This window comes from Haliaeetus leucocephalus, unplaced genomic scaffold (genome assembly GCF_000737465.1).
Source record: "Haliaeetus leucocephalus isolate CR32 unplaced genomic scaffold, Haliaeetus_leucocephalus-4.0 Scaffold932, whole genome shotgun sequence".
In the NCBI taxonomy this organism is placed as follows: Eukaryota; Metazoa; Chordata; class Aves; order Accipitriformes; family Accipitridae; genus Haliaeetus; species Haliaeetus leucocephalus.
Window position 1 is genome coordinate 3,297,107 of NW_010973368.1, and position 14,907 is coordinate 3,312,013.

General features: G+C 54.8%; 1 protein-coding gene across 1 annotated transcript; it reads left to right on the top strand.

Moving 5' to 3' along the window:
* The first annotated feature begins 3,454 nt into the window (after positions 1-3,454).
* LOC104841948 (acetyl-coenzyme A synthetase 2-like, mitochondrial) lies at positions 3,455-14,824 on the top strand. The gene is made up of 14 exons (XM_010583997.1): positions 3,455-3,767; positions 5,159-5,255; positions 6,504-6,703; positions 7,168-7,343; positions 8,245-8,397; positions 10,511-10,658; positions 11,089-11,226; positions 11,429-11,521; positions 11,926-12,038; positions 12,541-12,667; positions 13,351-13,478; positions 14,038-14,101; positions 14,438-14,559; positions 14,648-14,824. The coding sequence occupies exons 1-14, from the start codon at positions 3,455-3,457 to the stop codon at positions 14,822-14,824; spliced, it is 2,049 nt and encodes a 682-aa protein (XP_010582299.1).
* Positions 14,825-14,907: the final 83 nt, after the last annotated feature.

Consider the following 14,907-nt stretch of genomic DNA (forward strand, 5'->3'; position numbering starts at 1 on the left):
TGGGGGACGCGTTCCCCCTTGGACTGCCAGGTCCCCACAGCCGCCCCTACCCAGGGAGCGGGGCCTTGGTCTCTGAGTTTGGGGCTACCTGGCAGGGGTGCACCCCACCTGCTCCCCTCGAGCATACCCCTGCCCCTCGCTCCTCTGCCCCGCCGGGCCTTCCTCACCCCCCCCCCTTCCTTTTGGGGGACCAGGAAGTGTCTCATCATCGTCGGCACCCGAGAGGACACCGAGGCTCTGGGTCCCTCCAGCCTCACGACCAGCTCTGGGGCTCTCTCCTCCTGCTCCAGCCCCAGACCCTATCTGCCATCTTGGAGCGAGCCTATCCCCTGCCGCCATGCCCCTCCTTGGTGCACGTCTCCCCCCAGTGCTGCCCAGGCCTCATCCCCTGGCACCCCGTCCCGCCATGCTCCAGGCAGACCCTCCACCTTCCCCTGGCCATCATCTCTGCCTCTGGCCCAGGCCACAGCAGGACAAGCCCGTGGCAGTGTTTGCATGAAATGGCGACTCTCTGTCCAGGGTGGTTTGCACCTTCCAGCCGTCTCTCCCTGCCCAGCACTGGGGTCTGCTGGGAAGGGGCTGCAGCTTTAGAGCGGTTGAGTTTTGCCTCCGTTTGGCAGGGAGAGGCAGGTTTAGCCAATGGGTGCGACACCCTGGTCCCACCTGGCACCTTGAGGTGACCCCAGCCCACGTTGCTGGCTCCCGCAGGGCTGGCCACCACAGACGGGTCTGACTCTGCCCCAAATGCCAAAGCCCTGCACCCCTGCGGAGGGGCCCAACAGTGAATTTATTTACTGAATACATTATTCCAGGTGAGACAACATCCGCCTAATGTATTTATTGAATTAAATTTGTCCAGCTCTCCCTCTGTGTGTTAAAGGGAATGACAGCCATGCACATCCACCCCGATACACCCTGTAACGTGTACATACGTCTCCCAGCTGGCCCCACACGAGCACACACAGGCCCACACAGCCAAACCCACTCCATGATACCATCACCTTTCCATCCCGGTAAGGCGCTGTTCCCCCCCCCAAAAGCCGTAGGACAGTGACTTCCAGGCGACCCTTTCTGTCCTGCTTTCAGCTGTGAGCACCCTTTCCCCAGAGCTACTGTTTTTCTTCTGTCAAAGGTTAAGCCCCGCCATCCAGCCCCTGTTTGTCTTTGTCCCCCGGTCGTTTGACGTGTTAGATGATAGCCCATGGTGTGTAAATAATGTATATACAGTGAGAAAAGAATTCAGTATTGAGGTGTTTGAGATATGGAGCTGTAACAACTTCTAGTCATCCAGCATCTGTGATTTATGTGCCATTTTCTGTAAAGATATGAACAAGAATAAAACTAAACGGGAATACTATGTATGAGTCTGGTCACTGATGTTCAAGGAGGGTGAATTCAGCCAAAGCTGAGAGGGGGTTGGACATCAGACTGTAGCCGGAGGGAGGTGGGAGCTCCAAAGCAGCACGGAGAGATGTCTGCACCTTCCTCCCCACCCAGGCATGGGGAAGACAGGGCTTGGGTGCTGCTCTCCCTTTGTGGTGAAAGACAAAGCTGAAAGGGGTGTGCGTGTACATGGGGCAGAAGTTAGGCGTCATGGCATACAAATGGTCAGAGAACAAGTCACTTCGGCATCCAGAACAGCTCTGGTGCGTTGGGTCACTCCATATCATATGTACCCTGACGTTAGAGAGCCAGGCAGACCTTTGGGCAGGCTCAGTCTCTCTGCCAGGAGCAGGCTGCAGGGCCCAGCTGGCCTGAGGAGCAGATGTGGCAGCCAGACGCGGCAAGTGCAGGGGAGCTTGTTGAGAGGGAAGGGCACCAACAGGTATTTCCAGCAAGGCGAGCCCCGATTTGAGAGTAGCAGGAGCCCATACTGAGTTATCAGAGAAGGAGCTGAGATTTTCCTGCCCTGCTGAGGGCATCTGGCAATGGTCTGATGGAAAAACCTGGTGTCTTACGGGGGAAAAAGGCTGAGGCACAGCAGTTGTGCATAGGAAATGAGAGACTTTGCTTGTGGAACAATGACACTGCTTGGGCTTGACTTTGCGGAGGGCCTGTAGGCCCACAGGACTACGTTTCCCTGGGGGGGACAGAGCCCTCGTAGGTACTCAGCTAGCTCTGGGAACAGCTCTGATACAAACCAGGTGTGTGGTCTGGGATGAGTGCACCTGCCATCAAATAGTGCCTGTCTCCCATACTGGTGTTCAGCCTGTTCACCAAACATATCAGCCCTGCAGACCATGACTGGTGTTGCACTACGAAGAGCATGGAGATCTACTAACCGTCTCATCTCTGCTGTTGATCCCATTGGTGTGCCTGGCTGAGAACAGCCCTGCTTGCAGGCAGAACCTTTTTCTGCTCTTCTTTTGTGTCCACTAGGAAAGGAGGGGAACCTGGTCAATGAAATTAAGGAAACCTCCAAGCTCTGCCTTAAAAAACACTACCTGTATAGGGCCTGAAGGAAAGGAAGGCAGAAAAAAAGCTGTTTGGAGGCAGGAACGCAGTTTAGCTCTCCTACAGTGAGTGGTGGGAGGTCTCGGCACGAGGAGATGGGCTGCAGTGTTTCATGCCAAACCACCACCCCCTGCTCCACCATGGCCTCACCGAGTGCTCCCAGTCCACCCTGTGGTACAGACTTGTCTGAAGTGTCTGGGAGGAGGCAGAAAGCCCAGCTCAGCTTGCTGGAGGGGACAACTCTGATAGCTGCCCAGCAGTGAGGTGGGATGGGATGCAATATCCCCCTCCTGCAGCAGACAGCTGCAGGAGAAAAACCTTCCCTGGCCCACCAAAGACAGCACAGCCTAGTGCTCTGCAGGGATAGGCCTTAATTTGGGGAAGGCGATGGTCCCATACTAGCATGGAGGGGACCCTAACTTTTACAGGTGAGCTGCCCCAGGCTGCTTTCATGGCCAGCAGAGGACCAGGGGGCTGCAGGGGGGGGGGCGGGATTGGGGAGCAAGGGGATAGGGATGAATAGAGGGAGGGGGGAGGGAGGCGAGTGGGGGTGAAGCAGAGGGGTCTGGGAGCACAGCACAGCCCCAGGAGAGCATTGAGCAAGAGCGGGCTGGTAGATCCTGGCCCGGGCACCTCGGCCCCATGGGGAGCCCAGGCACCCGCTGAACCTGGCTCCCATTCAAGAGCAGCTGTCAGGACTCAGATTAGCATGAAGGTTATTTTCAGTCAAATATTTCTACAGCCCACCCCTTTCTCCTCCCTTAAAGGGATTGAATTTCTTTTTCCATGTAGCGCTCTGGAAGAGAGGAGGAGAGGAACGAGGCAGAGGAGAAGGGGTGCCCGGGCTCCCTGCACGGCAGAGCTGCTTTTTGTCCAGTCAGCCCAGGGCGACTTAGCCCCAGCTCCCACACGGGCCCGTCTTGCCCAGGCTGGGTGTCCCGAGCATCTGCAAGGGCTCCAGGCATCCACCTCGTCGATGAGAGGCAGGCGCCCTGCAATGATGGCCAGGCTGCTGGCTAGGGCTTGCTGCCCCAAAGCTCTTCCTCAGGGTCCCAGATGCTCCCTTGGGTCAGTGACTGCCAGAGCCTGGAGCAACGGGCCTCTCACCGCCTACATGCCCGAAGCTGTCGCCTTTCCCAAACCCAAGGACCACCAAGGCTTGTACAAGGTGTCAGTGGAGCAGGGGGATGCCTTCTGGGGAGCACTAGGGAGGAGCCGGCTCACCTGGATCACCCCCTTCCACTCTGTCCAGGACTGTGACCTGCGCCAGGGCAGGGTCTCCTGGTTCCTGGGTGGGCAGCTGAATGTGTCAGGTAAGGAGGGGGGTGCGCACGGGAGCCCACCAAGTGCCTGCAGGTGCCTCTCTGTGAAGGGCTTTGGCCCTGGGAGCAGATTGGAGGAGCACAGAGTTAAATGGTTGGCGTGAGGAGGATTCCCAAAAGGTCCAGTTGGTCCTGCAGTGGCTGTAATGTAAGGATGTGGCTGGTCCTAAGAGAGCAGCTGGGTCTCGCTGGAGGGGCTGCAGCTGGATCGGGGTGTGCTGGGAGCCAGGCAGCCGTCCCTCAGCCTCTGTGGATCCCACAGCAGTGCAGTGGCTCCATTCTGTAGGACCATATGCAACAGCACCGAACCCAGTGCATTCAGCAGGCAACGTTGCACTAGGTTATTCCTGCCCAGAGAAGGCAGTATGTATCTGCAGAAAGCAAAATACAGGAGCAATGAGCGGTACTGGAAGTCCCCACAGCTGTGGGAAGCTCTTCTTCTGTGGGCTGGGGCTACTGCCTTAGCGGGGCTACCAGGGCAAGACATAGGGGCTGGTGACACTGCATCCTGCTCACAGTGCTCTTGATTCCAGTGTTCAAAATCTGAGACAGACCTCTCAGAAATCAGGTCTTATGTAGTCCATTTGGGCAGGACAGCAGGAGTTATTTGCCTTTGGGATTTGAGATCTTATTGTTCCCCCTTTCATGTGTGTTTCTTCCTCTCCCAGAAAACTACAAGTGGTCAGGAGAAAAAGGCATTTTGGTATGCAGACTAGGGCTGCTGCATCATCCCATGGCCTCAGTAGCAGGTTTAAGGAAAACACAGAGTGAAACAAGGCTTCTGAGGAAACTGCAGCTGCCAGCAATGCGGTAAACTTTTCTCAGAAGAATTACAGCCAAAGCCTCAGCCAACCACGTCCCTGGAAAGCCAGAGGCTGTGCACTCCTGACCCTGGTTCTCTTCCACCTTCGACAAATGCACCCTGCAGACTTCCTGCACAGAGCTTCGCTTCATCATACGTTTGTTATTTAGGAGCACCACCACTAAAAACCAGCCCTACTCCACCCCGGAGGCAGCTGCAAGGCAGTGCTGGGTGGAATGATGGCTGAGCTGATGTTTGCCAGGCCCTCTGAGGGCACTGGGGATGTGACCTCCAAAGGGACTTCGGGCAGTTTCTGCTCTGGACTGCGTTAGGTTGCAATTAAGAGGGAAGGTGATAGTGGGGATTGGTAGGTATTGGAGTGGTAATGGACTTGGGATGGTGCTTGTGATCTGCTGGCTGGTATCCACAAAGGTTTTTTCAGTGGATGCACAAGGCTAATGCTAAGAAGACTCACACACAGCCCTGACTGTTCTGAAAACGGGACTGCCAGTGCTGGCTTTATGGGAATTAGGAGGTACTGAGGGTTGCTCTGGCAATGAGACTGGGTTGTCTTTTCCAGTGAATTGTCTGGACCGACATGTCCATGTAGCCCCAGACAAAGTGGCCTTAATCTGGGAGAAGGATGAACCAGGAGAGCAGGTGCAGGTCACGTACAGGTCAGTACTTACCTCTGAGTGTATGAGAGATGTATTGCAGCGTGCATAAACACTGCACAGGGCTGATCTGCTGATATGCATCATATGAGGGGGTACAGCATCCCTTCACACAGATAGATCAACAGTATGGTGGCTGTTAGCTTGCCTGGGCTGATCTGAGACTTCAGCCTACCTCCTGATTAACCTTCTGGGGCCCGAGGTGTCCCTACCCATCTGGGGACAGAGATGTAAGCCGCTTGTGGCAGCACTGCAATGCTTGTAGGTAAGACCACATGGGAAAGTCAGACGTGTGCCTTCCCAGCAAGGTTCCTGGTGTCTAAACTTGCAGGTAAATGGTCTGCAAGAGAGGCCAGATTCACAGCCACATGTGTGTTGGGAAGTCCCATGCTCATCTGCATGTCAGCAATGCTGCTGGGTTTGTCTCTCTGGGGCGACTGCCTGTCCAGCCCTGCTAGGTTAGTCTGGAGCCCCCCACCTTCCAGTTCAATTTGTCTGCTCTCCGAGTCTCCCCTACAGAATCCACTTAAATCCCTCTGCACACAGAACAAGTCCCTGTGTGCTCTCTGGCTCCAGAATTCACACGACAAACACGACCATCCACCACTGCCAATCTCTCTGCACGGAGAGCCCTTCCATGAAATGAGTCACTGACAGCCAAGCCATGGTTTCTGGGAGGGATGCTTCTCGGGAGAGGCATTGTTTTGCTCACTGCTTTCCTATAGCTGTTGTTCTCTCTGGTGGGCCCAAGCTGTGGAGGACTTGACCTTCCCAGCTTTAGCAAAGCATGGGGCCCTTTTTTCATGGGGGAAGACATCTATCTAACTCCTCACGTGTAGCTTCCAGCCTTGCAGGGTAGTGTGTTGCTCCAGTTGTACAGGCTGATAAGAAATGTGCAGGCTGCCATTGGGAAAGTCAGCTGAGGTGGTGTGGGCTTGCTGAGCCAGAGGAATTGCCAGTGGCCATTGCTGGCCCAATGGCTTGCTCCTGATGCTGGCCAGTGAGAGTGTCAAGCCCTGTACAGAGGCCATTCTGTTTTATTTTTTCCGTAAATAACGGCCCATGTTAGCGACTGTCTTCTCCTTTCCTTCCCACTGACATTTTACAGCTCTCCCATGGACTTCCAGCGTGGGGGGTTAGGGTGCGTAGGGATGTAAGCTGCATACCTGTGACTCTGAGGCCCCCCAACTTTATGCACACAGGTAAGATCTGCAAGAAAGTCTCTAACTGTGCCATTGCTTCTTTGGGCAGGGAACTGCTGGAGCTGACATGCCGCCTGGGAAACACCTTGAAACGGCAAGGGGTGAAACGGGGTGACAGGGTGACAATCTACATGCCTCCATGCCCGCTGGCGGTGGCTAGCATGCTGGCCTGTGCCCGCATTGGGGCTGTGCACGCTGTGGTGTTCGCTGGGTTCAGTGCAGAGTCCCTAGCAGACAGGATCCAGGATGGTAAGAGCCAGTGGGTAACAGGAACTTGTGTTTCCCTTGGGGGACAGTGCTGAGCTTGTTGGTTTGGCAGCTGGGGGGCTCAGGGTTGTGCTGCTGGCAAAGGTTTTCTGAGTAAGACTCCCTGGGCTAACTGAGGGTGTCCTGTCGTGATGTATGGCCATGGAGCAGGGATTAGCACCCCAGGAAATTGCACGGGCTCACTAACACAACATGAGATGGACTGGTTCTCTCCTTCATCCAAGGGACTAAAGAGCTGGGATACAGCATGTCCTCTGAGGGGATGCAACACAGGCAGGAATGAATGGGAAACAAAGATGCAAAGCTGCTGTTTTTGCTAAATGGAGGACATGAGTAACAGGGGCTGGGAGACAGAGGGAGATGTGCAGGGTCATGGTAGAGCCAAAGTGCTGTGTGACTGATGGAGAGGGGCAGAGCTGCTTATGTGGCTCTTCTGCATTCTGCAGCCCAGTCGGAGACAGTGATCACAGTGAACCAGGGCCTGAGAGGCGGCAAGGTTATTGAGCTAAAGAAGACAGTGGACCAGGCTGTGAAGCAGTGCCCAGGAGTGAAACGGATTCTGGTTTCCATGAGGACCGACAGCAAGGTTCCCATGACAGCCCTGGATGTGCTGCTGGAGGAGGTGAGAGGCTGTCCAGTGCTACTGCCGCTTCCCCTGAGCAATGTGCCCACTCTGGGAGCAGGGACAGGGGGTGAAGAGAGGGTGCTGGCTGGCCATGACAGTTTTGCTGGCATTGACACAATGTGGGGACATTGTCCTGCAGCAGCAATGGCAGCTGGAGCTGCATATGAGTTCAGGACAGTCCCAGGAGCTGTCAGGATGGGTAACGGGGTGGCTCTTCCCACAGCAGCAGCCCTGTACTGTCAGAGGCAGGCAGTGCAAACCAGGGCTCGTAGCAGAGTGGAGCAGGGGCTAGAAACACCCCAGACATGGGCTGACATGTTCTGAGCCCAGCCTTGGACTGCCACTGCACTGTCACACATGGCTCTGCTGGTGGACCTGGCACCCTCTGTGAGCGCCGCCAGCAGCTTGTGTGTGAGGAAGCAGGCAGTGAAGTTGTTTGTGTGCCCGTTATTTGTGGCACACAGGATGGCCAAGCCGCCAGCATGGAGCACTTTTTCTGAAGAGGTAAGCCCCTGCTGTGCATTTCTCTTAGCTCCCTGGACCTGCACAGAGGTCTCCTTGCCTCTGCCCATCCCATCTGCAAGCAATTTGTGCTAGAAAGGCTTCCTGGAAGGCTTCTGTGCTGGTCAAAGCAGCGGCAGCTTAAAAATAGCTGTCTCTTACTCAGCAGGTCTGCTCTGGCTGAGGAAAGTGTTTGCTAGCTCAGCAAGGCGAAAGAGAGTTCAGGCTGGTGAGCAAAGGGAGGGGAGGTGCAGAGGCAGGGAGGATGGCATTGGGGGAGCAGGGTAGCACAGGTGCTCAGAGGGAGGCTCAGGGGAGAGGTGCTCAAGCGGGTGTAGGGACAGCACAGGGAAGCCTGTGAGACCCCAAGAGAGAACTGCTGTGCTCTGTCCTGCAGGAGATGATGAAGGAGGATGCGTGCTGTGAGCCTGCTGCCATGGACAGTGAAGACATGTTGTTCCTTCTCTACACATCAGGCAGTACTGGCAAACCCAAGGGTCTGGTTCATTCCCAGGCTGGTTACTTGCTGTTTGCTGCTCTTACACACAAGGTAATGGATCCCAGCCACAGGGTGCTCATCAGCTAGCAGTTTATAGGCAGTGCAGGGAATAGACGTACTGCCTTGTTGCACCATGAGCTCATCCTTATCTAGAGCAAAGTCTCTGGGAAGCCCTCCTAGGGCATCAGCCCAGTAGAGCACATCAGCCTACAGGTAGTGGGGAAGAGCAACACATGCTCTGGAGCAGGGCTTCCCAAACACGTAGGCCTCTGAGCTACCTTCTTGGCTTTCTTCTTTCACTGCCTTATCCTAGACTGAATCATTGGATGGGATGCTCAGCCTTGCAAGGGTAATTTTATATTACTGGCTGAGGAGGAAGAAGCCGATTTGCTCCTAAAACCTCTGGCTTGCTTTCCCTACATGTAACTACCACAACTCAGGTGGCAGATCAAAGGCAGTGCTTCTGGGAGGGGCACATTCGAGGGTATCTGTAAAAGCTGGTGAGTGCCCTCAAGTCAAAGGGTCTATACCTGAAGAGTGTGGGTCATCTTTGGGAAGAAGAAAGCCTTTAACCCCTAGCATGCCCAAAGCAAACAACTGTAATAGAGCTGGATAAAAGGGCACTAAGCACAGCATGGAGCTGCACTTGGCTGCAGGAATGGTTACAAGGGACATTTCCTAAGACTTTATATAGAGTCCTCTGGAAGAGGGAGTTCTCTGAACAGTCCCTTAGCTTTAGGTCTGGCTCTCCCTGTGTGTGACTTAAGTTCCAGTAGTGCCTCAGACCACACACCCTATGATACAGTAAGCTAAGTGCTGACTGGGTCTTCTCTGTCAGCCGTGAGTGCTGGAGGCCAGACCTCCTGGGGTGTGTGCAGGGAAGCCCTTGGTTTTCCTGGGAGCTAAGCTGTCTGTACAGCTGCGCCCAGCATGATAAGTGACCCTCTTGAGACCATCAGAGATGGTTTGCGAGAGCCAGAGCTGCCATCCCAGAATAGTAATGCAGGGAGTGAGCAGCATGTGGCCATGTTAGCACTCAGGAGCACTGGAAACTGCGACACAGGGCTGGCACGCTCAGATCTCTCAGTTGGATGGGGCAGACCGCTGCTACCATAATTCACCACTCGGTTAAAAAGAGGCAGAGCAAGCAGGGGAAGTTTCCATTACAAGCACCCTGGAGCACTTGAGGCCCTGGAGTCCCCAGCTGGCAGCCTACAGACAGGGAGCTGCAGGAAGAGACAGGAAGGTCCTAAACACCAGATGCCAGAGCGGAAGGCGAGAAGCGATGGGCTAATGGGAGACGGGCCCCTGGGGAGCTTTCCTGGTGCTGAGTAAAGGAAATGAAGGAGAGTGCTTGAGGAAGCTGGATGTGTTGCTGCCTGTCTGATGGCACTCAGTTCTACCCTGCACGGGGCAGGCTCGTTCCCTCATGCTCCAGCCTTGCAGCGAAGGGTCTCCTGAGGCATAAATGGGGCAGCGGGAAAAAGAGCTTGTTCTGCTTTCTGCCTGCCTGCAGGTGCAGGGCTGTGCTCACCCAGCTGAGGCGGAGAGGTGCCAACTCCTGCGGGCAAGCTGGGGCTACTGGGCCGAGGCATCTCACGGTCCATCTGCTTGCTGCCTCAGTGCTCCTATGCTGGGGTCCTTGCTGAGCTCAGGGTTTTCCTGAGTCTTTACTGTGTATTTGGAGCCCAGCAGCACCTGGGAGTGGCTCATGGAGTCCTTCACTGCATTGCCCTTGCTTACAACTCCTCTCCTTCCATGTGGTCATGTAGGTGTGGAGGGAGGGACCATCCTCACCCTGAAAGTTCTCCTGTTTTGATGTGACAGGATACTTGGATCAACCTTGTCTAGATACCAGCAGAAGGAAGGAAAGGCTGTAGCTCTCTGCTTTGGAAAAGAGCAAATTTGGCTGTGTTGGGTTTGGTTTTTTTTTAAATGTCTCTCTCTCCTCCCACACCTTCATAAAGCACCTGACATTTTATTTTTTTCTGATAATGTTTTAAAAAACTCTTTGCAGGAAGAAGGTGTCCCTGCAGGGGTGGTGGGAAAACAGAAGGATACCATAACGTTAGGGTGGAGAAAGGGTACGCTGCTCCCGGTTGTCCCCCTTGCCGGGAGGGCAGGCCCAGGCTATACCCCTCACTGCCTCTCCTCCCTTGTGCAGTACGTGTTCAACTACCAGGACAGGGATATCTTTGGCTGCGTGGCAGACATCGGCTGGATCACAGGGCACACTTATGTGGTCTACGGCCCCCTCTGCAATGGTGGCACCACAGTCCTTTTTGAGAGCACTCCCATCCATCCTAACCCTGGTGAGTGAGAAGGTGTCGCGGGAGCTGGGATATGCCACAGCCACCCTGCGAGACCCACAGCAGGCAGGGAGCTGGAGGCTTGATGCCAGGACACAGGCAGCAATGGTTTTGCTGCCGCAGAAGCAGACTGCAGATTGTGCCCAGCAGACAGCTGCGAGGGCAAGAGTCTTTTCCTCTGGTTAGGAAGCCACTGCTGCTTCTCCAGGGGTGAAGCTGTTTCTCCCCATCCCTCCCTGCAGCATGGAGAGTAGCAGAGCTAGGTGATGTGGAGGAAAAGGGGCCACTGCTGCTCCTGGACTGCTTTAGTCCTTCCCAGTGTGGGATTAGCTTGGCTGAGGGTCCAGGCACTGCTCTCATCTCCTCTCCCTCTATCTTGGTCTTGGGCTGGGAGGATCTGTGTGGATGGTTACTGACCCCATTTCCATTCCAGGCCGCTACTGGGAAACAGTGGAGAGGTTAAAAATTAACCAGTTTTATGGAGCGCCCACTGCCATCCGCCTTCTCCTGAGATACGGCGATGAATGGGTGAAGAAGTACGACCGCTCTTCTCTCAAAGTGCTCGGCTCAGGTAACTGCTAGTGGCATGGGCTGGAGCAGCAAATCCTTGGGCATCAGGTTGTGCCTCTTCCCACAAATGCTAAGAGCAGCAGCACACGAGAGTGGAAAGTCAGGAGCCTGCGCTGTTTGGGGGTGGCTCTGTGAGCAGACCCTGGGAAGCTGTGTCTTTGACCTGCTCTTTCAGCTTTGTCCCTTTGTCTTTCCCTTTGCAGTGGGGGAACCCATCAACAAGGAGGCCTGGGAGTGGTACTTCCATGTGGTTGGTGAGACACGGTGCCCAGTAGTGGACACATGGTGGCAAACTGGTGAGATGCGTACGACCCCTTGTTCCAGCTTCTGCTCTCCCAGGCTTTAGGAGTGACCTGCTGCTTTGTTGGCCAAGTGGGAACGGTTGTTACTGACACTCTTGTAGGAGCAATGCCGTAAGGGGCCATGGACACCAAAACATGAAAGAGAGAAATGGCCTTTAAAGCTAACCCAGAGAAACACGGGGGAATTGATGGCAGGGAGCAGATCTCTGCTGAACTATGTGAGCAAGATCATCCTTCTGCAAAGAGCCTTCCTTCCCCAGCTCTCTAGCAAACCAGCCCCAGCCTGTGGTCTAGCAGGGTGCAGTGAGGGCCAGGGCAAAGGCTGTTGGTCAAGCAGTGCTACCTGGCTTTTCTCTTGTCCCTGACTTTGATGAGCATTACAGTTTCTTTTGCTTTAGAAACAGGAGGCATCTGTATCTCACCCCGTCCGTCTAATCCTGGAGCGAAAATCCTTCCAGGCATGGCTATGAGACCCTTTTTTGGGATCAGCCCCTCCCTCCTGGATGACAAGGTACATTTATAACCTGCAGCCTGGGCACTGGCTCAGCCCGCTTTCCCCCAGGCGCTTGCAGCATGTACTTGCTGATGGGAGCGGAGGTCTGTAACCACATCTTTCCTGCTCACCTCTGCTAGATGGTAACCTTCTTTACTGGAAGGGGATTAACAGTGAAGCTGTTCTTCCAACTAGTGCAGAAGTTGAATTTTTTTTTTGCTAGCTTCCTCTGTCCTGACAAGACAGGCTGTGCTTGGGCTCCCTGGCACATGTCTTTCCAAGGTGAGGTAGCTAGGCAGGGACAGCCAGCCTCCCTAGAGGGGCACAGTGTCCCACCATGGTAGTCGGCTAGTTGCAGATATCTGCTGGGAGACACTGAGCCTGTCCCATTGTAGTCGGGGGCACAGGACTCTCCCCACTGCCTTCCCTGACATTTCCATCACAGGGTTGTTAAATAGACAATGACTAAACAACCCAAGTACCCTCAGCCATGGTTACTAAAATGTTAACTATTTTACAGGGAAACGTCCTTCTGGAAAACAACATTTCTGGAGCTCTTTGCATCTCACAAGCCTGGCCAGGTATGGCACGAACCATTTACAATGACCACAAGAGATTTCTGGAAACCTATCTGACTCCTTATCCAGGTAAGGAAAACAGAAAAAAAGGCAGGTCACAGCAGAGGTGTTTAGTTGGGTACAGTTGGGTCTGCTTGCTGGTTTTCTGCATGGGGGCAGGACTCAGGAGAGCTGGTACTGCTACTTCGTTCTTCCACAGGCCCTCCCGTGGCATTGAGGCCCTTCATCTCCCCATGCCTGATACCTCAGCACTGCCCTGGGAATGGGTCTCTCTCACCAACCTTCCCCATTGGATCACATGTGGTTTTAGGGCAATGGATTTGTCCTTCTGCCCCCAGTCCCCTTGAGCACAGAGAGGCCTTTTGGTGCAAACCCTGTCAGCTTCTGTCGCTCATGCAGAGTTACTGAGCAAGCCCAAGAGTGTGTGCCTTGAAGGAAAGGGGAGAACCTGCAGGACCACATACACCTGCACTGAAACAAAGTGCTCCCGGCTTGTGGTGATGAGGCAGGCTGGGCATTAGCCAGCGCACTGCAGAATGAGGGAAGGAGCCCCATGACAGAGCAGGTACCAACAGAGGCAGAAGACTAACAAGGAAAGTAGGCACCTTCACCCTGAGCAGTTGAGGAAGGAGCGGAGTATGTGAGCCCTGGTGCCAAACGAGAGGAGAAGGGGGTGAGGTGAGAGTGCAGCTGGCAAGCAGCTGACATGCTCACTGCAACAAGTGACCATGGCACGGTTCTGGCCACTGCAGGCTTTTTCTTCACCGGGGATGGTGTGTATCGTACCAGTGAGGGCTACTACCAGCTGACAGGACGGCTGGACGACATCATTAACATCAGCGGACATCGGCTGGGCACTGCAGAGGTGGAGGATATTGTGGTAAGTGGTGTGGGTGGGAGGTAAAGCCATCCAAGGGGACAGCGAAGGCACACGGGTGGTGCTCAGGGAAGTCTCTTTGAAATACCTGAACAGAAACATGCTGCTGCTGTAGCAGCAGGGAACAGTGTTGGACCTACAGCCTGACTGTGGGAACAACTGCCCACCCTCTCCCTTGCCATTCTGGCTCTCTGCAGCAAGGGAGGGACAAAGCCTGATAAGGCTGATGCTGTAAGTGGGTGAATCCCAAAGCGGCAGCCAGGCTTGTTAAGGAGGAGCATCCACAGGCCAGTAGATTGTGGGACCTCGTGGAGCAACCTGGAGGCACAGAACAGGGTCTAGAAGGTACAAGCCTAAAGCAGCCAGAGGGAGGGGGGAAGACTTGTGTTTGCAGACAGACCTGCTGAGGCAAGAAGGAAAAAGGGCAGAGGGCATATGAGGCCCTTCCTTATCCCTCCGCGTTACTGTGGGCTGCAGCAGCCAAGCCGGGTCAGGGCAGCTTCCAGGTGGCAGCCAGCCTGCTGAAAGCACTGAGCCAAACCCCAGTCCTGTTCTCTTCCAGAATCACCACGTGGCAGTGGCAGAGTCTGCTGTCATCGGCTACCCACATGAGATCAAGGGAGAAGGTAAGATGCTTTCCTGCCCCTGAAACATCTCTCATGGGGCTATTGCACTGCAGTGGGAAGTGGCACTGCCACACCCACCCCTGGCAGCAATGCCATGGCAACGCCATACAGCATGTTAGTGGGGATCTTGACACAGCCATCACAACCTACACAAGACCAGCTGGGCTTTGCGTAAGGTGCCAGCAGTAGCACCATGGCAAAAGCACTTACAGCTCAGGCTACAGAGCATCCCCGGAGGCTACCAGCAAAGAGGGACCTCTCCTGGCACTAGGTCCAGGTAGGCTCTCGGAAGCATGCTGTGCACAGTGCTCAGTAACCTGGTGGTCCTTCTGCCAGGAGCCTACGTGTTTGTCGTGCTGAAGAAGGACAGTGGCTACACGCAGGAGGCTCTCACTGCTGAGCTACAGGAGTTGATCTCAAAGAAGATCGCTAAGTATGCAGCTCCAGAGTATGTTCAGGTAACACGTGAAGGATAGTCCAACACCCACCCTAGCAGCCTGGCCAACCCCTTTCCCTCAGCCTTAGCTCTGCTCTTCCCTGTCATAGGTCACACACCGGCTGCCCAAGACACGCTCGGGGAAGATTATGCGTCGGGTGCTAAGGAAAATCGTGGAGGACAAGGCCAGTGAACTTGGGGACCTAACCACCCTGGACGACCATGAAGCTGTGCAGCAGATAATAGAGGGACACAAGCTCCTGGTGGAGGGGTGGAAGACCTGCTAGCTTGGCTCTGCCAGCAGCCTCCTGCTCCTCCACTGCAAAACTGGGGCCACATTCAGAAATGTCACTAAACAACTGGTGGCCAG

Bases quoted from the DNA above. Each gene is read 5' to 3' on its own strand.
- LOC104841948 (XM_010583997.1), top strand. From the start codon at position 3,455: ATGGCCAGGCTGCTGGCTAGGGCTTGCTGCCCCAAAGCTCTTCCTCAG. The intron at 3,768-5,158 runs GTAAGGAGGGGG...TGTCTTTTCCAG, and splicing joins TGGGCAGCTGAATGTGTCAG to TGAATTGTCTGGACCGACAT. The intron at 14,102-14,437 runs GTAAGATGCTTT...TCCTTCTGCCAG, and splicing joins ACATGAGATCAAGGGAGAAG to GAGCCTACGTGTTTGTCGTG.